General features: G+C 35.9%; 1 protein-coding gene across 1 annotated transcript; it reads right to left on the bottom strand.

Moving 5' to 3' along the window:
• Positions 1 to 12367: 12367 nt before the first annotated feature.
• Positions 12368 to 22712, bottom strand: LOC143570910 (uncharacterized). The gene is made up of 4 exons (XM_077056434.1): positions 22435 to 22712; positions 22156 to 22278; positions 17369 to 17420; positions 12368 to 12700 (listed from the first exon to the last, which is right to left on the bottom strand). The coding sequence occupies exons 1-4, from the start codon at positions 22710 to 22712 to the stop codon at positions 12368 to 12370; spliced, it is 786 nt and encodes a 261-aa protein (XP_076912549.1).
• Positions 22713 to 23918: the final 1206 nt, after the last annotated feature.

Here is a 23918-nt window from a genome sequence, read left to right as displayed (position 1 = left end):
GGAAACCTCACGCCGCGGACCAATGACGTGTCTTGACTTATAGAGAACATAGTTACTCCCAACTAATAAATCGCCACTTTTGGTAGACCCAGCATGCTTATGGTACTGAATAATCTGATGAAAGAATATTTTGTAATTATATTTAATAACATCGAAAGGTCAAGGGGAGTATACATTGCCTTCGACTACAACATACTGTTTAAACTCATAACGAACAAATGCCTATTTATGGGAGAGGCAGAATAAAATAGTTACCCAATGGTGGGATTACATCTGAATGATTGTTGTATATGTTGTGAACTATTCGTGATTATTATAAGGTGTGCTCAAATAGAGAAGGATAGTATGACAATGTTGGGTCTAGTTTCTATACTCCATGCAAGCATTTGGTAGTGTGCTATGCTGATATGGGAGACGATTTGGATCTATTAGTACAAATATTGACCCTTACCGGGTTAAGATTACTTACCACGGGATGACAATTTCCGATATATACATGCAAACAATGGCCTTATTAGGCTAAGTCTATGTACTATCCTGGGTATATTGGATATATGATTCGGTATGTGTAATACGTATCTGCTATTTGAATTACCTGAATGTTAGCGAATACGATTCCCTACACAATGAGTTATAGGGAAAATTATGTGAGATTTAGTTGTTTATCATTATAGATTGGCCCCGAAGAAAACAAACACGTGATTTGAGGCAGTTGTGGCCGAAATGGTTGTTCGGCAACTGTAGATTGTAACACCGACAATCGTTCGTTGTCGGCATTAATACGACAATGAATACAAATCAAAGGCCAACCACTATCATGGCCGCGAATATTATTTCACCGCCTAATTCTAATACACATACAAATGTTATTTTCTCGATAAATACGAATATTGTCATGAATAATACTCTCCCACGGGACACTGGTGATACTGCCAATAACAATAATTTCCCCCACTAAATGCCATTGGCAACATAAAATCTTTTACCGAATATGAATACTAGTCGTAACAACCGTGATCCTTCACGACGGGAATACTCGTTTAAATGATTTAAGTCGTGCAAACATGTAAATTTTAGTAGTACTAAAGAATCAAAGGAATTAGTAAAATGGATCGAGACGATAAAGTCTGTTATCCGTACCAGTAGCTCCCATCAAATTATATCGTTAATTAAGTTACTATTACACTACTTAGCCACACCCTTGTGTGGTAGTAAGTGATTGTATGAATTTGGGAACAAAAGGCAATTATCCGCATGACCTGGGCAAGATTTAAAACCCTTATATTGAAATATTTTGTCCAAGGAATGAAATCCAAAACGAAATGGCGGGTCAACTGGAATGCACAAACAGTACTAATGATCTGGTTCGACTAATACTATGGTTAGTAGTCCGGAAATAGAGACCTTATCTAATCCAGTTAGCCACTTAACGTTTGAGAATACTGGGACGCAAGCCGGGGTGGTCACTTTGAATTCGATCAATAAAGGTGTGTTGAAAATATCGGGAAATAATCTAGTGCAAAATGAGTTAATCACGAAACAGGAGTACAAGAGCTAGAACAATTTAAACGTGCGCACCCTATAACTCAAAATAATACGACAATCAACTCTAGTTCAGAATTAAACATAAACAATGAACCTTTGCCAAAGGGTATGTCGAATAAAGGCATGTCATAAAAGCGGGAAAATTGGATACTATGCCTGTAGCCGTGAAACCATTATGAACACTGTAAACCGACCATTCTAACCTCACCAATTACAGTTATCCCAATCGTGACCAATTCGATCACAACCTATGACAAACCCTTCTCCTTTCTATGAATGTGGAAGTACGAAACACTCCAAAAAGAAATGTCCCAAATTAAACCAAGAACGAACATCGACGTCTAACTCGGATAGAGGCCGCGATTAGTAATCAGAACCGATAAAAACACGACAAGACATAATTGTGGTGAAAGAATTCATTTGTAAATTCTGACTAATATATTTCAGTTTTGTTTGATATAGGGACCGATAGAAGACTTATTCTCTATTGGCTTCGTATCCCTGGAAAATATACCGATTAGTAAACTAATAGATCCCTATGCTATATAACTCACTACTGATAAATCTATAATTACTAACCAAATCTTCCAAAATCGTCTATTTGTCTTAAACAAACAACTGATTCTTATTAATCTACTCCCAATAAAGTTAGGAAGCTTCGATGTAAATGCCAGCATGGGCAAGTTATTTGAGAAACACATATCATTTGTAAGGAAGAAGTAGTTAAAACTCCTCTTTCAAATAATGAAGCAATTATGGTACAAGGAGAGAAAATGGCGCAATATCACCTCCCGTGTCTCATCTTAAAGTGTTAAAGTGTTTATGCCAAGGGTGTATGGTATTTCTGACAAACATAACTGTAGATAACCCCAATGAAAAACATATAGAAGAGATCCCCGTAATGAGTGAATACCCCGATGTCCTTCCTGATAAACTACCTAGATTACCACCTACCGGACGAGTTGAGTTTCATATTGACCTAATCCCAGGATTAGCCTCCATTGCTAAGGCACCTTATCGATTGGCACCCTCTGAGATGTAAGAATTGTCCAGTCAATTGCAAGAATTACTAGATAAAGATTCATACGGCCTAGTTATTCTCCTTGGGAAGCACCGGTGTTTAATTGGTAAAGAAGAAGGATGAAAGTTTAAGGTGTGCGTTGATTACTAGGGAATACACAAGTTGCCATCAAAAACCAATATCCTCTCCCATAATTAGGCGACTGGTCCAATCAACTCCAAGGGGCGAATTACTCCTCAAAAATCGATCTCCGATTAGGCTATCTTCAAGTTAAAATCCAAAAGGAAGAGGTTTCTAAAACATCGTTTCGAGCTAGATAGGGTCATTATGAACCCCTTAGTTATGCCCTTCGGACCGATTTATGCACCCACAGTTTTCATTGATCACTCGAACCGATTTTGTAAACCATAACGTGACAAATTCATTATAACGTTAGTAATGACCTCTTGATATATTCGAAAACCGAGGAGGAACATGAACAACATTTGTGATCAATCTTGGAGGTGTTGAGGCAGGAGGAAATGTATACCAAGTTGGGCAAGTATGAATTCTAGCTACAAGGAATACGATTCTTAAAACACATTATTAGTGGACACGGAATTCACATACATCCGAGCAAAACCGATAAACACAAGAGTCAACAAAAGAAATTCACCAAAGTTTGGAACCAGGTGTACTATCGGCGCTTCATTGTAAACTTTCCAGCATTGCCCTACTTTTAACCCTTTCAACCCAAGAAAATTGAATTTCTGATTGAGAAGGAGAACAAGAAATGGCTTTTAATCGTTACAACATAAACTTTGTCAAACCTTATACTAAGTCTCCCAGAAGGGACTGATGATCTTGTAATATATTTTGATACATCCCGAAAGGATTTCGGGATGTGTGCTAATGCAGAGAGACAAGGTTATAACATACGCTTCCCGATAATCCAAAACGCACGAGAAAATTATACGATCCTTAACCCAGAGTATGGGACGATTATTTTTGCATCTAATGCATAGGCATGCAACTATTATGCCATCAAACGCATAAATTAAATGTGGCAATAGCCTATGACATGCAATTGATCTAACAAAATTGAATATGGGGTAGAGAGGACGAGTAGAGTAGTGGAATAATTGTAATTGAGAAAACTGATACCTTAAGATGACGTGATAAAGTTAAACATTGGAAAGTACGGGCATTTGAAATGATTGCTTAGACAAACCTTATCGGGCATATTCATGTCGCCCAAAAGAAAGCCTAAGAACATAACAGTTAGAAAATGAAAACTTGCATGGGGACAAGCAGAATTTCGAAAAGAAAGACGACGAAATCCTATGATTCAAAAACCGAGGCTAGATTTTAACTCTTGATAACTTATGTGACTAATCATAAATGAACCACACACATTTGTAAATACCTGACTCGTTCAAGAATTAAAGCAGAGTATCAAAAACCCTCAGTAGTGTTATAACGACTGGAAATTCCTACTAGAAATGTAAACAGATTACAATGAGCCTCATAACACACTTTTATAAATCATCCCGGGAACTCAGTGTGGTCCGGGCACTAGTTGACCGACTAACCTAATTGACACACTCCCTCCCAATTTATAACAACTACACAGCTGGAAAAAAAAAGGTCTACCATTATGTCAACAAAATTATATCTGGACATGATATGTCTATTTCGATTACTTCAGACTGAAATAGTCATTTTGCCTCTTATTTTTGGCAAACTTAAGGAACCGAATCGGTTTCAGCACGACCAGTAATTCCCAAACAAACGATCAATATAGACGAACTATACAAACACTTGAAGATTGCCTTGCGCATGTATATTAAACCTTACAGAAATTTAAGACCAGCATTTTCCACTAGTCCAATCCTTGTATTTTAATAGTTACCATAGTATTATACGAGCGACACTATAACTGGTACGATATAAGCAAGAATAAAAATCGTTACCTTAATAGGCTAAAAGTTAGCAACACTCAAAATGAAAAATCTAATTTGATTTCGGAAACCACAGATAAAACTCGTAGAAATCAAAAACAAACTGAAAGACGCATAAATCTAATAAAAACTATACCAATGTATGTAATGAATTGTTGACCTTTGAAAAGTGTTGTTCGAGTTGAGGAAACTGATAAGTTGACATCAACATACATAAAATTGTACGAGGTTGTCTTGAAAATTAATCCCGTAGCATATTGAGTAAACTATCTAGAGAATCGAGTTCATTCTCGATTTTAGTTCTACTGACAAAATTCTTATATACCAAAACAAACAAGTGCCTTATTGACGAGGCGAGGATAGTACCACTTGAAAACTCACACATAACCAAACTTGTAAAGAACCCGTGTAAATAATAGGCGGGAAAGTCAAAAAGTTACGACTCAACAGACTTTCAATGGTCAAAGTTCGGTAAAATGCCTTATAATGGGGAATTATATATATTTGAAAACAAAAAAAAATATTCTTGTTTGTTCTTAAAAAGCTTTTAACTGGTATATCGAATTTCGGGGACGAAATTTCTAAATGGGGGGAGAATGTGACATTCATGACAAAACTTGATACACCTCAGTATTTACAAACCGAATAAGCGATTAACCGCTTATTGCGTATCGAATAAACGAGTAAACAAATGGGTCTGGTTATGACCCAGATATCCCGGGGGGACATCTATAAGTGATATACATTTAATATAATCCAATATATTAATATTACAGCCTTAGTTCGACAACAAATTAGTTAAATGAAAACGTGCTCGTTTAACTACCCGCTATAGATTTAAACGCGAAAGATAGTTACAAACCAAGCATTGTATCATCCGTTAAGCCGAAAAAGGCTTACCAAACAATTGTTTGAAATGTTTTAAGCGATCGGTGAAAATATTTTCGATTTTTACAAATGTATAGTATGTTTTTATAAATTTATACAAAAATAGCCAAAAAAACACTCGTTTTCGCACGGTTTCTCATACCCGATATGTTTTTCGCGTCAAAATCCGAAACCAAAATAAATTTGAACCTGGGCTTTTACGTTTGGGCTTACAAATCAATAAAATTGGGCCAAATGTGCCCAAAAGAGGACCCATTTCTTTCCTGGCCGCTACCCCCACAATTTAGTATTACTTTAGTTTCCTTTAAAATCAAACAAACTTAGATATTTGTTTAGACATTTCCAGAACCAAAACAATTAAAATACTGCTGTTCTTCAAGGGAACCAACCAAAGATTAAGGTATGTAGCAAGTTTAATCAATTTTAACTTGAATTAATCATGTTTAGTTACTTATAAACATAGTATAATTGCCAAAAATTATTCCTAACCATGCAAAAACCTTAAAAATGATCCAAAAACATGTTTTGATCATACACATAGTTAGTAACCTGGTTCGGTTTTTGGCATGAAAAATATATCGGGTACGACAAACAGAGAGTTTTTCGGCTATTTTTGTATAAATTTATAAAAGCATAATATACGTTTGTAAAAATCGAAAATATTTTCACAGATTGCTTAAATCATTTCAAATAAGTGTTTGGTAACTCTTTTTCGGCTTAACGGATGATACAATGCTTGGTTTGTAACTATCTTTCACGATTAAATTTATAGCGGGTAGTTAAACGAGCAAGTTTTTGTTTAACTTGTTTGCTATCGAACTAAGGCCATAATACTAATATATTAGCTTATATTAATCGTATATCACTTATAGATGCCCCCACCCCCCGAGATATCTGGGTCATAAGCAGACCCGTTCGGTTATTCGTTTGTTCGGTACGTAATATGTGTTTAATCGTTAAATTGGTAATTGTGAATTAAGGTGTACCTGGTTTTGTCTCAATTGTTACACATTGGTTTCTTCTCACTTACATAGCCTAAGCCAGGTTTGTTAGTCACACTTTTTTGAGGCGGAATGTGATCATGTTTGTATCGATTGGGACAAGCATAGAATACGTGCCCAACTTCATTGCAATTAAAACAATCTCTCCTATCAATGAACTTATTGATTTGAGATGTCCTTTTAACCTGATCACTTTTCTACTTTCAAAAAATAAAACTCATCATTTGATTGATTTCTAAATATAGCTTCCTTTTCAGATTCAGAAGTTTTGCCATGCACAAACTTAATCTTTTTCTCTTGAAGTTGATGAGATTTGTTATAAAAGCTTGTTTTTGCAAATCTTTTTGACTCAACAACTTCACTTTCTATATTACCCAACCCCTCAGTAATTATTTCCTCAGTCAAAACTGGTTCTGTCATTTTTACACCGGTTGACTGATCACAACCTGAACTCTCATTCTCATTCTTTTCAGACTTATCATCAGCAAGCTTTGAATTATTATGATGTGGAATATTAATTTCCACATTCAGTGCCTTTTTGGATCCTTTTGGTTTCTTTGGAACATAAGCATTCCACATTGGTGGATGCACGGCATGATAATTTTCTTTTATATTCTCAATCTCATTATCCTTTGTATTTGGGATAATGTGATCAAGAGCATATGATGATGAAGCATAGCTCACTAATTTCAAGTTCGCTTTTTCCTTCTCAATCTTGAGTGTTTGAAGCTCAAGTTTGAGAGCAGCATTCTCATCTATGTGTCTGCTAATGGCTAAATTTGTCTTCAATCGTGTGTTTTAACATTGAAATTGTTTTCTGATCTTGCAAATGTCTTTCAAATAAATTCTTTTCACACGATTTAAGTTTCAAATATTCCTCATTAACCACATTTAAATCAAACAATGCTTTGTCATAGTGCTTTTTCAACTCTTAATTTTCAAGAGTTTTAAAGTCACATTCATCACAAGGCAATTCACATTTTTCACAAAGATTGGAATTAAGAATTACCTCATTTGCTATGAATGCTTGGTCAATTGGTTCTTCAGTAGAAATTTCTGAATCTTCATCAGTGACAACTTCAACAAACTTTTCCTCTATAGTTGCTGATTCCTCTGATTTGACTTCTGGAAGTTCCTCATCCTCTTCCACTCCAAAGTTGATCTTACCTTGAGGTACATCTTCTTCATAGAACCATCCTACAAAACTTTCGATAATAGTAGGAGGAAATAAAGAAATAAGATAGTCAGAAGGAACCTCATGAATTTTATCATATGTTCGAGGAAGTTCTTCATCAGAAGTATCAAGATCAACCTCTTGTACAACCTTGTTGGTTTCTTCTTTCACATCCTTCAACACCTTGTCCAAGCCCTCATCATTAACCACTTTATCATCAACCAAATAATCTATCATCTCATCAGATTTTTTAATCATAGTCTCTATCTTTAACCTCATTATCATTAACCACTTGAGCCATATTAACTTGGAACACTGAGTTCCAATTGAAACCTTCATCAACTTGAGCTGTAGCAGCCTTTTGTTGTGTCGTTGACGCTTCAGTAGGTTTCTTTCCCTTCGATGATTCTCCCCATGGACGATGATATATTGCCTACTTGTAGTCATCCCATCCAAAAGGATTTGCAGCATTATCATCCACACTTTTGCTAGTGCATCCCCTCTTGAAATGTCCTTTCTCTTTGCAACGAAAACATCTTACTTTAGACTTATCAAAGCCCAACTTTGATGTCGTTCCAACAAACACATTCCTTCAAGTTATTTCTTTAAATCTCTGAGCTCGTCTTATCACAAGTCGATCTTACTTTGAGGTATATCTTCTTCATAGAACCATCCTGCAAAACTTTCGATAATATCAGGAGGAAATAACGAAATAAGATAGTCAGAAGGAACCTCATGAATTTTATCATATGTTCGAGGAAGTTCTTCATCAGAAGTATCATGATCAACCTCTTGTACAACCTTGTTGGTTTCTTCTTTCACATCCTTCAACACCTTGTCCAAGCCCTCATCATTAACCACTTTATCATCAACCAAATCACCTATCATCTCATCAAATTTTTTAATCACAGTCTCAATCTCAACCTTATCCTTAACCTCATTATCATCAACATGAATTAGTTGTGGTTGTTCTTGTTTCTTTAGTATGGTTCCGCAGATTCCATAATCAGATCTTGGTAACTAACTATTTGCAACTGGACAATTTAAAAAATATTTTTCAAATACTTCAATATTATTTACTGGATGAAAATGGTCAAATTTATAATCCCTATTCATGTAGTAACATCATTTTAAATCCATTCAATTTGAATTGGTATTTTCTCCATTACAATTATTGTGAAGAGACATATACAATCGTTAATCTTGGGCAGTTTCTTTGTCAAAATGTATGTATAGCAAAAAAAGGACCGCATTTAAAATCAGGTCAAGTTCTAATTATTCAAGTTGACTTTGTGGTAATACGATCAGCTAAGCCTTATTTGGCTACTCCAGGAGCAACTGTTCATGGACATTATGGGGAAATCCTTTATGAAGGAGATACATTAGTCACATTTATATATGAAAAATCAAGATCTGGTGATATAACGCAAGGTCTTCCAAAAGTGGAACAGGTGTTAGAAGTGCGTTCGATTGATTCAATATCGATGAATATCGAAAAGAGGATTGAGGGTTGGAATAAATGTATAACAAGAATTCTTGGAATTCCTTGGGCATTCTTTATTGGTGCTGAGCTAACTATAGTGCAAAGTTGTATATCTTTGGTTAATAAGGTCCAAAAGGTTTATCGATCCCAGGGGGTGTAGATACATAATAGGCATATAGAAATTATTGTAAATCAAATAACATCAAAAGTGTTGGTTTCAGAAGATGAAATGTCTAATGTTTTTTCGCCTGGAGAACTAATTGGATTGTTGCGAGCGGAACGAATAGGGCGCGCTTTGGAAGAAGCGATCTGTTACCAAGCCGTCTTATTGGGAATAACAAGAGCATCTATGAATACTCAAAGTTTCATATCCGAAGCGAGTTTTCAAAAAACCGCATGGGTTTTAGCAAAAGCAGCTCTACTGGGGCGTATCGATTGGTTGAAAGGCCTGAAAGAAAACGTTGTTCTGGGGGGGATGATACCTGTTGGTAGCGGCTTCAAAACACCTTCAAGCGAACCTAACAACATTCCTCACAACATTGCTTTTGAACTCAAAAAAAAGAATCTAGTAGTGGGGGAAATGAAAGATATTTTGTTCTACCATAGAAAATTATTTAATTCTTGCCTTTCTTCAAAGAATTTCCATGATACACAAGAAAAATCATTTTTTTATTATTTTTAGGGTTTAATGATACCTAAGAGCAGATTCACCCCTTTCTTTTATCTTTTAAAAGGATCTGTTGGTTTTTAGGTGCAGTCATTTGATTTGGTAATAGTAATAAAAAAAGTAACAAATAGAAAAGAATAATGGCTTGGGCTGTGTATTGACGCCAATTTGCGGTAGAAGAGAAGGTTCCATCGGAACAATTTTTTATTTCAGTGTACCTCTTCGCATTTTTTTCAAAAGGGAGAGGCCGTGTGGGGAGAAATGACAAGAAGATATTGGAACATCAATTTAGAAGAGATGATGGAAGCAGGCGTTCATTTTGGCCATGGTACTAGGAAATGGAATCCTAAAATGGCACCTTATATCTCTGCAAAACGTAAAGGTATTCATATTACAAATCTTACTAGAACTGCTCGTTTTTTATCAGAAGCTTGTGATTTGGTTTTTGATGCAGCAAGTAGGGGAAAACAATTCTTAATTGTTGGCACTAAAAATAAAGAAGCTGATTCAGTAGCATGGGCTGCAATAAGGTCTCGGTGTCATTATGTTAATAAAAAATGGCTCGGTGGTATGTTAACAAATTGGTCCACTACAGAAACGAGACTTCATAAGTTTAGAGACTTGAGAACCGAACAAAAAACAGGGGGACTCAACTGTCTTCCGAAAAGAGATGCGGCTATGTTGAAAAGACAATTATCTCATTTGCAAACATATCTGGGCGGGATTAAATATATGACAGGGTTACCCGATATTGTAATCATCGTTGATCAGCACGAAGAATATACGGCCCTTCAAGAATGTATCACATTGGGAATTCCAACAATTTGTTTAATCGATACAAATTGTGACCCCGATCTCGCAGATATTTCGATTCCAGCGAATGATGACGCTATATCTTCAATCCGATTAATTCTTAACAAATTAGTATTTGCAATTTGTGAAGGCCGTTCTGGCTATATAAGAAATCCGTGATTAATAATAAGATAAATAACTTATTTCATTTCGGAACCTTCATAGATTTATCGAATCGGTTACTCTTTCTGAATCTCAAAAAAGAGATAAAAATAACAAGGAATAGAATTTGATTAGTTGGTATTCAAAATATACGATTCAAGTAGTCAAGTCGAGAAAGAGATGGTTGAATCAAAATAATTTTGTTTAAAGTTCTATTTTTTTTCAGAGGGCAAGATGAATGTTCTATCATGTTCCATTAACACACTAAATGGGTTATACGATCTATCCGGTGTGGAAGTAGGCCAACATTTTTATTGGAAAATCTGGGGTTTCCAAGTCCACGGCCAAGTACTTATTACTTCTTGGGTTGTAATTGCTATCTTATTAGGTTCGGCCACTTTAGCCGTTCGGAACCCACAAACCATTCCGACCGGCGGTCAGAATTTCTTCGAATATGTCCTTGAATTTATTCGAGATGTGAGTAAAACTCAAATTGGAGAAGAATATGGTCCTTGGGTTCCTTTTATTGGAACTATGTTTCTATTTATTTTTGTTTCTAATTGGTCCGGCGCCCTTTTACCTTGGAAACTCATACAATTACCTCATGGGGAGTTAGCCGCACCCACGAATGATATAAATACTACTGTTGCTTTGGCTTTACTCACGTCAGTGGCATATTTCTATGTAGGTCTTACCAAAAAAGGATTAGGTTATTTCGGGAAATATATTCAACCAACAACAATTCTTTTACCTATTAACATTTTAGAAGATTTCACAAAGCCCCTATCACTTAGTTTTCGACTTTTCGGAAATATATTAGCTGATGAATTAGTAGTGGTTGTTCTTGTTTCTTTAGTACCTTCAGTGGTTCCTATCCCCGTCATGTTCCTTGGATTATTTACAAGTGGTAACTAGCGTATGGTGCTGCTACAGTTGGTGGATATGTCAAGCTTGGAACACTGAGTTCCAACTGAAACCTTCATCAAATTGAGCAGTAGCAGCCTTTTGTTGTGACGTTGATGCTTCAGTAGGTTTCTTTCCCTTCGATGATTCTCCCTCTGGACGATGATATATTGCCTGCTTGTAGTCATCCCGTCCAAAATGATTTGCAGCATTATCATCCACACTTTTGCTAGTGCATTCCCTCTTGAAATGTCCTTTCTCTTTGCAACGAAAACATCTTACTTTAGACTTATCAAAGCCCAACTTTGATGTTGTTCCATCAAGCACATTCCTTCAAGTGATTTATTTAAATCTCTGAGCTCTTCTTATCACACTTGCCATGGACCACCTTATATCAATCATTTCCATTTCCTCTGGGTCGATCTGATCATAGTCTTCTTTAGTCATATTGTAATTTCCAATGCGACACGCAACCAAGCACTCGTAAGATTCTAGAACAGATCCCATAAAGGCCATGTGTTCCTTGACAGTGTCAGTGGTTATGTTTTCCGTATTCTTTAGGTTCACAACAATGTTACAGTATCACATCAAAATCTTGTGAACTTGAAACTGGTATGTTTCCTGAGTACTACTGCAACACTGTGGAGTAGCAGAAGTAGTAGGTACGCTTGTAGCAAATGTTTGACTAGATTGTTCAGCACAAAATGCAGTAGGAATCTTGAGATTTGAAGAAACACTCGATTGAGAGCCTTTGTAATATAATCCCACATCTTGTGATACGGCTGTGGATTTCATTTTTTTTTCTTTCTAAGCTCCAAGTCAATTTCAAGTTGCTCGATAAAACTTGCAAGATTCAGACGGGCATAAGCAATGGGGTTTGATTGTTGAATCAAGATAAAAGTACCCCATTCTTTAGGTAAAGCATCTGCAAGCTTATCTATATACTCATACTCGGGCTTGTTAATCTTCAGCCTCTTTATTTCATTCACAAGGTAGCAGAATCTCTCAATCAACTGTGCAAAAGATTCACCCTTAACTTGAGTAAATATGTTGAATTCTTTCTTCAGCAATGCTATTTTACTCTTTCTCATGTCAGGGTTTCCATGATCTTTGTTCAACAATGCCTGCCATATTGAATAACAGGAATCATTATGCTGCAATAGTTGAAAGATCTCAGCTTTGATGGCTTGTGAAAGAGATTTAACATCCTCTTCTCTTTTAGGAACAAATCCTTATCTGCATCAGCAATTTGAGATAATCTGTAATTTTCCCCGTTCTCATTCTTGGGAATTATGTATTCTTCCTCCACGGAAGTCCATGTTTCGTAGTTCAAGGCTTGAACATACGTCTCAAATTTGTTATCCCACGAAGGATAATCTTCCATTCTTAGTAGCTTAGGAGGTTAGTTGGAAGTCCCTATTTCATTTTCCAAATTGATGTTTTGAAGTAGTATAGATGGTTGTGACATGAACGCACTTAGGTTTTCCATTTTGGTCAAACACAGTCAACAGATATGTATGAAGAGATGGTCAACATATATATTTCTGGTCAAAGATGGTCAACGTATAAGTTTCTAGGTCAACGGATCTGTTATGTGGTTAAAGAATAGTCAACGTATAAGTACCTTAGTCAGCGTATATCTAATCAACATATAACATATGCTGCGTATATGTTATACGCCGTATATGTTATGCGTGATCAACATATACGGTACTAAAACATATACAGTGAAAAACATCCTTTTGGTAATTTTGAAATTTGAAGGTGCAAATGATGTAGGAATTGAATGAAATTTTGAAGGATTTGACGCAGATGTATAAGGAAGGTATTGTGAAAGTTTGGAGAACTTTTGATGGTGGAATTTGAATGTAGAGAGAAAATCCTTGAAAACTTGAAGTGTTCAAGCTAGTAACGAACCATATTGCTTTGATACCACTTGAAATGACCTGTGATCTTGATGTAGATTACAATAGGATCTCTGAATATTATAGCTTGAATCTCAAAGTGTGGAATCCATTTAGATTGAACACACACAAGTAAACATTAAGCTCATTTTCATATATAACATGAAAGATTACAAGATATGACACTTTGCAAACTTTCTCTCTCTACTCTCTCACTCTGACAATGACCAAAAGTCTATCAATCAACGCATATGTCCCCTTTATATAGGAAACAACCTGAAGACACACAAGACCGTATATGTTATACGGCCTATAACATATACGCCGTATAAGATATCCGCTCTTGTTGACTTATGCGTTGAATACAATATAACATACATTTGACATTTTAAGCCCTGTACAATCATATCTAATACATCTAAGACCCTAGCAATAGACATTATGCTCTAACAAAATGAAGTACTTGAAGAATAGTTTTGATTGTATCACCTAGTTTGTAAAATATGTTAGATCAATGTAATATATTGTAAATTAGTAAGTAATGTTTCTTTATGAACAATGTATTTGATACCAGGTGTGTCTGTTACATTACCCTTTTACGCTTCTGCAAATCGCTTAACGGGGCGTGACAATAAATATGTAGGAGTAGTTACCTGTATATTATCACGTTTTAAGTTTCACTCATGGGTGCATCCGAATGACACGATTAAATTTATTTAATATTTATTTGCATCGTATCATTTATTATAAGTTCAATCTAAATACGTCCCATTAAATTCTTAATTGTTTGAGCTTATTATTCCGTACTGAGCATTCGACTTATTCCGTTATTATTTTATTTTTTTCAGGTCCACAGGTTATTTTGGGAGGGATTAAGAGAGAAGAATAAAATATCAGGATCTCAATAAAATATCTTTTTAACCGTTCTAGTTTGTAAAATAATATTAAGTTACTTTACCATTTGTAATATACCTTTGGTAAATAAATAAATAAAACTATGTCTTTTGTTCAGAAACCATGTTGACTATGGCACATCAGCCCCTTCCGGGCCGGGGTGTTACAGCTATGGTATCAGAGCAAACAGCTCTTTCCTGTAGAAACTTAAACATAGTTATTAAGACCTGTGAGGAATGGGTAGAAAGTAGGGTATAATTAAGTTAGAAATTACTAGCATATTCTAATCCTTACATCTATTGTTTTAGATGCTTCCTCGTCGTCAGCCTCATAGAACTATTTGCAGTGACCGTCACCACAACGAAACTACTTTTAACAAAACCCCAGTTGATCCAAATGTAGTTGCTGCCATTAACCAAGCTATTGCTGGTTTGCTTCCAAACCTTGTTGCTCAAACTGTTAAAGCCGTTATTCAACAAACTCGTCCCCCTAGAAAACATAAACGACAATCACAATTCTGGTCCTTCAACTTGTGAGATGTAACATCTCGGAAAATCCCATATTTATTTTGGGCTAAAGTTGTCAACTTTAAAAGATGAGGGATTAAGGATAATCTCAAAGATAAGTAATGGAAAAAAAATGAGATAAGAAAAATAAAGATATCTCATGTTAAGGAAGTAGGAAATCCATCCCACATGAAAAGATGGAAGAAAGTGAAAGCATTCCACATCGGTATAAATAAGGAAAAAAAACTTTCATCCCACGCGGAAACAAGAAAAGAAATGGAAGCTCCTTATAAGGAAGCAAGTTTCCACTATAATATTCTTATGTGGCTAACCACTCTTCATAGTCCTAGCGGAGGGTGCTAAGCACCCGACGTGCACACGCTCGAACTCGAAATCGGACTTGGACATGGACTTGGGTGATGGGCGTAATGTGGCGTTTTGATGGCGCTAGGGCTGAGGCAGCAACCACGCATCATTCCCCTGACATCGCGCTACGCGATGCACAAGGAGAAGGGACTATTGCGCTATGCAATGGTACCTAAACTCAGCTATAAAAAGGGACGGCATTTCATCTCACACCTCAGTCAGACACTTTTACACACAGTTAACCTCGGTTGCGTACCGGTCTCGTGGAACGTGCCAAGATCCGAAGCTCCGACGATTTAAGCTGTAGAACGCGATATAGAGTAGAAGTGCCGCTCGATCAGTCACAAAAAATTAACTCCAAATAACCGTACGAGGTAGGGGTTCTATTAAGTTATTATTTTATTATTATTATTATTATAATAGCTTAGACCGCAGTCGGGGGTATAACCCAAACCTTGATTACTGATAAGTATAATATAACTTTTCATAAGCAAAGGTTATAGTTAATTATTGTTTCTTCATGATTAAGAAACGTAATCATTTACATACAAAGGGTATAGTTAAATAGTATTTCTTAATGATTAAGCAATATAGTATTCATTCACACAGGTTATAGTTAAAATAATGTTTCTTCTTGAAGAAGAAACCTGGTATAAATGTTTCTTTTGAAGATGAAACATGGCACATAACTGATAAATAAACAAAAGGACTATAGGTCCAAATGTTTTACACAAACAAATGATTTGTCAAGTGAAAGCTATACAAAACAGACTATGGGTCTGAAGCTAGATCGATGATCTAGATATTTATACAAATGTTATTCTCGTACTATAGGTCCGAAATAACAGTCAATCAATCAATCAGAAAGTTGAAACAAGAAACATGAATCAATAACAGAAACTAATTTAAAGACAGGGGTCAGTAACAGAAACTTACCAATAGACAGGAACCAGTATTAGAAACTGATTACAATCATAAAAGGTGAATATGCCTTAAACTTTTACAACTCTTATAGAGTCTGAACTGTTTCCATGGGATTTACAAATCCATAAAACTTGGTGTTACAATAATAAGAAAAGGGCATACTCAGATTAAAAGTATACATGTGTCTGGATCCATTCATACATGGTGACTTGGAGTTCCCCGAGGCCATGCATATCATAAAACATATCTTTGGAAGTCTACGGGACTGTTCAGAGAAATGATATTATGTATATGATTAATGTACTTAGGGTAATTTTATCCCAATTAAGTTGGGTGCCTAATGAGTGTTGTCACAAAGCTATTATTGTTGTTTTCATAATGGTATTGAACTGTGTCAGCGTCATTAACCGGCTGTGTGCTGACGTATTTTTCCCCCACATTTCAGGGAAACTATAAAGAATAAAACTGACAGGCAAGACAGACTAAAAGATTGAAGACATAGTTATTAGAGGTGATCTGATGGCTCAGATATCTTATTCAGAATATTATTGAAGAATTATATTTTAAAAAGGCAGGTATTTGAATTATCAAATGGGTATTCAAATTTCGAGTTTTCAATATAATAATATTTTATCTGAAAAGACTTCCGCTGATATCTTAATCAAAAGGGTATTCTAACCCGACATTTTATAAATGAAAATTATATTTTAAAGACTTCCGCTAAAACAAACCCGCAACTCTGATATATTTTTGAAACAAATACCAACTAACGGGTGTTGCACCTAGGCCTTAAGTTGGGGTGTGACATGAGAACACCACAAACAACATTTCTAATGGTATACACATGTGGATCGAGAAATTCCTAAAGCAAAAGCCGAAATATTTCAACCACGCAACTAATCCCATCGATGCAAGAAACTAGATAGCCCATATTGAGAAGATTTTTGAAGTCCTTGGAGTTGCAGATCAGTATTAGGTTAGATTGGCAATGTCAAACCCCAACCTCAAGCATAAATGCCGGGGCGTGAGCTGATTGTTCATAGCTCAAAGGTACTATCATAAAATAAAAGTGACAATAACTATTAAGTTAACTATTTCATTCAAAGATGCACACAATATCCAAACGTGACAAAATAGTTCAAACAAATAAAAATAAAATCCCAAACAATACTTAGAAATAAATTGATTTCATTTAAACCCTAAGGTCTTGTCTAAGTGTCCAAACATCAATCTTCAAGTCAAACGAAAACCTGCATATGCGTAGAAAATACAATAGAGTTTGTCAACATAAAGTTGAGTGAGATTATAACCAGTTTTGAATTGATATAATTAATATGATAAATAATCAAAATGTAAAAAATTAAATGTGAATACGTTGGACCTCTCTGAAATATGAATGAATGAATATTAACAATTAAACAAGTAACACATAGCATTCGATCGAAAAACACATAATTACACGTTTGATATTTTTGAGATATATAGATAATACGAAAACAGATAATACGCATATGCCCCCAAAACTTGTGAAAATTCAGTAAAATAGGGGAATGATAAAACTCACCTTAAATCGAAGTCTAGTAAAATAGGGGAATGATAAAATAGATCATCTTCTAACGAGTCAAATGAAATAAACCAACTGAACCTGAAACATTGAGGTAAGAAAATACGAGTAAAAACGAACTCGTTTCCGCTGGAATCATTCCAAACGGATGTTTAGAGCTCCGGTTATGTTAAATTAAAGATTTAAGCGAGTCGCTACTTACCAGAATCCGAACAGCGATCCGGAAGTCAGGTTTTGTTCAGTAGCCTTAAAATTTCGTTACGAGAATAAAAGTCTTCTGGACTAAACATTGGTTCCAACCAGAATTATGAGTAAACGGATAGTCAAATTTGTTGACTGTTTTGCCCTTTAATGGGTTTTAAGAAAATTGACCACTCAACACCCTTCAATCACCGAATTTGATTGAAGATTATTGATTAGGGAATATGTATAAACTATTTTACAATTTACAACTTACCCGAAAAGTGAAAGAATCAACCAAAAAGAGGAGTCAAAGATCAACACACTAGCAAAGTCAACCTTCAAGGCTTGTATCTTCAAGTAAAACAAAAAAAACGAGCAACATGATGAAGGTAAGAGAAGGGTGACGGCTGGGAATGATCAATTAGGGTTAGGTAAAGTTTGTGGCAGATAAAATATAAGGGTTTATATAGGAAACACTAAAACAAACTAATTACGGTGATTTCACTCGTTTAAGAAACCGAATCGACCTTTAATGACCGAATCCATATAACGATTAGTAAAATTCATTCTTGGTCAAGGGGTAATGAACATGGAATGTATCTAGGCTATATTCCTTTTCTTGGGGCTTAATTTACACAATTTAGTCCAACAATAAGCGATTTACATGCCAGAAATGAACTAGGAAAGCTTATCAAACAATCAAAATGCACAGCTCACCCATAGCGCCGCACCCACCATGGGTTACTGCCGTTGCGCGACGCTCCAGGGGTAGGGAGGAGGTGTTATTGATTTTGGCAAGATTATTCCTTGTAGTTCATAAAAAGGATAAATATTGATTTTTTTATAGTTAAAACAAGAAAAGAACATCATGGAAAGTGTAATGGGTATAAGATGAACAAGCAAATCTTAAATACTTATAAATGTTTGACTTGATTAATAAAAAAGATCAAAAAAATGTTCTTGGGTCGGGTTTGTAAGTCCCGTGACAGGATCTTTTAATGTGATATCAATAAACTCGTTTATTAGGCGGAAACTAATAAGCAAGCCGATTTTATAACAATCAAATAACAACGATGAACACGATGAGCTAGCTTCAAAACACACGTATATTATTACATCAGGTGCTTAAGCCCTTAACAACCTTACAAGGGTGATCGATTAACTTAGACAAACAACCCTATAATTCGTTAGATACATTCGTATATATAGACTACCAACCTAGGCCCAAAACACACTAAAGCCCACCAAAATCTAAAGATTTCGGTTTACATATATTATAGCCCAACTAGCCCAATACTACGTTTAATACTACAAAGCATAAACCACAAAATATAGCCCAACAATCTCCCCCTTGGTTTATTGCTTGATTCTAGCTGTATACAAAATATCAACCGCATCTCTCTAGTATGCGTCCGAAGTTTCCGTCTGTTGAGCTTGGTCAGATTTAGTAGCTCTCCATCCACTAAGATCTGTTAGTGTAGACTTCTTTAGTCCTTTATTCCTGATATAATGAAACCAACTAAAAATCCAGCACAAGTCATGATACTTGCCAACAGAAGTAGGTGTTGTTTCAACTTGCCGCTTGATTTATCGGAGGATACATTCTGTTGACCCTGGTCAACTTTCGAAGTTCCTCCCCAATTACCACCAGTTGCTGATGTAGTAGTCTTGGCAGAACCCTTTGATTAAGATAAATAGTAGAAGATTTTCGGTCCAAGTGATTCAGAAATACTAAAAACGATATGTTTTCGGTTGACCAGACAGGTTCTCGGTCAAGGTTTGACCGATAAATCTCTGAGATGTCAGTTGACCAAATAATTCTCTGGTTGACCAAGAGAATTCTGTCAATCAACAACGAAAACCCTTGGACACAACCCATCATCTTTTCCATTTCGCCAATCACCATTAATGACCAAACCTGCAACTACAAGCAAAAACTCAAAACACAATCAATAAAGTTAAAAGAAAACCCAAAACATAGTAAAACAAATCCTAATCTCTCACACAGAACCTGTAAAACCGATCATATCTCATGATCCAATCAAAACAACACCACCTCAAAATTCTCATACTAGCGAATCAAAGATAGACATCGGTTTAGCTTTACTTACCTTTCAAAGAAATCTGTTTAAGCTTTGATGGAGACAATATAAGATTGATAATTAAGAGTTGATGATTTCAGATAGATTTGATGTTTACAGGTCTCAAGAATGAATGTTGATGTGTAATGAGTGCCTTTTAAACTTCCGAGACTCATCCATCTGGGCCGAGAACCCATATGGGCCGAGAACAAACATTTTGGGCCAATTTGACCAGGCCGAGATCACGATTACATATATTTTGAAAGCGTTGTGCCAGACATAATGACCCAAGGAAATTACTAGCAACCGTCAAATTTCATGAACAAAAACAATCCCAATTCTTGTGAAAATGATTTCTTAAAGACGTTTGTTTTGACACGAGTAAACATGAGGTAAAAATTGAAAATTAAAAAGAAATAAAATTAGAACAAAACTAATCTAAAACAAAAATAATTTACCCATACGGCGTTCAGTAGATTTAACATATTTTGGGATTAAATTTCAGTTGTTTATAAAACAAGCAACCTTTTAAGAAAAGATCCGAACATGAAATCATAATGATTAAGATATTTTCACAGTGATTCATTTTCAGCATTATTATGACATAGTGAAAAGGTTGATAGTATATAATTAGAAACTTAGCATGATTTTCATTGTGCAAGTGATATGCTTAGATTCAATTAGGCATAAATCTTATATGAACATTACTTATGGACCTATGATGCCCCTTATCTCTTCTCAAAGCGTATTTGGCTTTCCCCAGATCACCTCAATTTGACTCCGACCCCCTAGTGCTTAATCAAAAGAATTTTCCTATACAAGAATAATTTAAAGCTTTAAGGTTGAACGTTGGACTTACATGCCATCCGGACTTACAAGCCTTACATTCATGGTATTTAGAACTTATTTATATGCCCCACCCCTGTAGTTCCCTAGTGCACCTTTAAGCTTTTAGAAAACAAATTTAGATTGAAACAAATATAAATATAATGAATTTTTTTATGCTAATAATGAAATATAATGATTTTGGCGATGAAGACACTAACGGGCTCGTGTATGACTAGGTAATTGCTTATCTGCTTATCATTCGGAGAGATGTATCTAGAGACATGCAAACATCTTCAAAATGACTCTCCACAATAAGTTTAGCAGATTTAGTTTATATCACTTCAAACTTTTACTTATCATGGAAAGCTACCATACACATCAATGACTGTCCAAAAGCCCTTTTAGCTTAATAACTTCACACGTTAGGCACACAAAATCAATTTTCTATCATTTTTCAAAGGTTGGATCAATTTTCATTTAAAAAGAATTTTTAAGCATCTATAAAGCTTTTAGCTGAATAATCATATCACTTCCCAGATGATAACTTAGAAGAAAATTTTAGATTCATTCACCCCAGTCACTTTCAGTCTTCAGTTAAATGGCTATCCTATATCTCTACAGGTAGACAATAGGACCAAACATATATTAATATACGTCCGTCAAACTTAGGTAACCGACATAATTTTCAGTGAATGAACTTAAAAATCAGATAGTTAAAACAAAAACATTATATAAATTTTTGTATTCAGTCGCCCCAGTCATTTTCAGTCCTTAGGTTAATGGCTATCTCGTACATCAAAGATTGACAACGGGACCAAACACAAAGAATTATGTCCCTTGAACTTGAGTAACCGGCATAATTTTAAGCAACAGAACAAAATGAATTTTTTTAATTAAGAAAACACACGCTTTTTGTATTTTTGTTTCTTTTTCTCCCCCTAAATTTGTACAGAAATTATGATGAAACATTAAAATATTTATGTACAAATTAACCTCAGAAATACTCAATCATCAAAACGAAGCATTTTAAGGAACTCTACAAGCACATTAAATCTGGTCGTTTCGACCAGTTTTGTAAATAAGTCTGCCACGTTATTATCAGTGTGGACTTGTTCATAATGAATCAATTTCCGGTCATAAAAGTCACGAATAAAATGAATTTTGATATCAATGTGCTTGGTTTTAGAATGCTGAATCGGATTGTTAAGAATGGCAATGACAACATCATTATCACAAAAAATAAGAGTGTCAAGAAATTCTAAACTGTAATCCATCAATTGATGTTGCATCTAGATAACCTGTGAACAGCAGGCGATAGCAGCAACATACTCAGCTTCAGTAGTGGATGTGGACAACGTTTGTTGTTTCTTGCATTGCCATGAAATGATTCGATTCCCCAAGAATCGACATCCAGTAGAAGTAGATTTCCTATCAATATCATCACCTCCATAGCTGTCAGCAAAAGCTTACAAATCAAATTATGAGTTTTTGGGGTACCAAAGACCTTACTTCGGTTGCCCTTTCAGATATCTAAAAATACGTTTAACAGCAATTAAGTGAGAGAGTTTATGATTAGCCTGGAAGCGAGCGCATTGACAAACTACAAACATGATGTCTGGGCGACTGGCAATGAGATACATCAAGGACCCGATTATCGACCGATAGTACGTTTGATCTATGGGTTTCCCATCAGGATCCGATGAAAGAAGAGGTCTTTCTGCCATAGGAATCGCCGCACTCTTGGAATCATGAAACTCAAACTTGGCCAACAAATCCTTGCTATATTTCCCTTGATGAAGCAGAATGCCTGTCGAGCTTTGACTTATCTGCAAACCCAAAAATGTCGTCATCATCCCTAATGAGCTCATCTCGGGCCTCTTCTTCATTACTTCTTCAAACTCAGAACAGAGATGTCATCCACATAAATCTGAACCAAGATCAGATCCTTTCCAGCAGTCTTTATGAACAGTGTCTAATCAATGGTTCCTCGCTTATACCCATGCTCCAAAAGACGAGCCGTCAACGTCGCATACTATGCTCGAGGAGCCTGATGAAGACCATAAAGAGCCTTGTCCAGCTTGTAGGCATGCGACAGATGCTTTGAATCCACAAAACCAGGTGGTTGATCAACATTGATTTCCTTATTCACTTCACCATATAAGAACGCTATCTTGACCTCCATCTGATAAACCGTAAACCCCATGTAAGATGCATATGCCAAGAAAATCCGAATGGCCTCAAGACGAGCCACTAGAGCATACACCTCAGTATAGCCTAATCCTTTAACCTGACGAAAACCACAAACCACAAGCCGCGCCTTAATTTGAACAATAACCCAAGTATCATCTTGCTTGTTGCGAAAAACCCATCTCGTGTCCAACGACTTCTTCCCAGCAGGCAACTCAACTAAATTCCAAACCTTGAGTTTCTCAAACTTATTTAGTTCCTCATGCATGGCGTCAACCCAGCTTGGTTCTTGCAAAGCCACTTAGGCTCAATCTGGGAAATAAAACAAGAATACAAGCAATTGTTGATAGGTCCTATCTGACTTCTGGTTGAGACACTGACTTCAAGGGGACCAATAACATTCTCGATTCGGTGAACCCGCTGAATTCTTGGTGGAATGGAGTGATTAGGAACAGATTAGTTAGTTGGTAAGTTCGTTGGATCTTCAAGGACTTCAGTGAGAGGGTTCTTGGATCCAGATACCACAGTAATATGCGAGTACGAGGTACTTGCAATATACTCATTTGGTATGGCAACAGGGAGTAGAGTGCTACCAAAAATATGACGAATGACACTTTTCCCCCTCAACTGTCGATGCCTCGGCTGTAGAAGTCTCTTGTGGGGATACAGTCTTGGTAACAACTTCTTCTAGATGTTCAGACAATGGCTGAGTGTACAAAGATTCAGACGGGTCGAAACTCAGCATAGGAGACTTTTAAATATCAGTAGGAACGTCTTCTTCATCATCAATAACAATAGAAGTGGCTACTCCTGAGTTCTCTGCATCAACTACTGGAAACACATTGAATGGCTTAAATAGTTTGTTGTAGAGGAATAACCAGTTAGGACCCATATGAGCATCGGTT

Source organism: Bidens hawaiensis, unplaced genomic scaffold, assembly GCF_021521415.1.
Source record: "Bidens hawaiensis isolate Kalapana, Puna unplaced genomic scaffold, B.hawaiensis_p1.1 tig00001299_1, whole genome shotgun sequence".
Lineage (NCBI taxonomy): Eukaryota > Viridiplantae > Streptophyta > Magnoliopsida > Asterales > Asteraceae > Bidens > Bidens hawaiensis.
The sequence above is the reverse complement of the archived record's forward strand: the minus strand, read 5'-3'. Positions and strand labels throughout refer to the sequence as shown.

Bases quoted from the DNA above. Each gene is read 5' to 3' on its own strand.
- LOC143570910 (XM_077056434.1), bottom strand. From the start codon at position 22,712: ATGAAGAAGAGGCCCGAGATGAGCTCATTAGGGATGATGACGACATTT. The intron at 22,279-22,434 runs GTTTGTAGTTTG...TTTTGCTGACAG, and splicing joins GCCAGTCGCCCAGACATCAT to CTATGGAGGTGATGATATTG. The intron at 12,701-17,368 runs GTTTAAATGAAA...TCAATATGGCAG, and splicing joins CACTTAGACAAGACCTTAGG to GCATTGTTGAACAAAGATCA.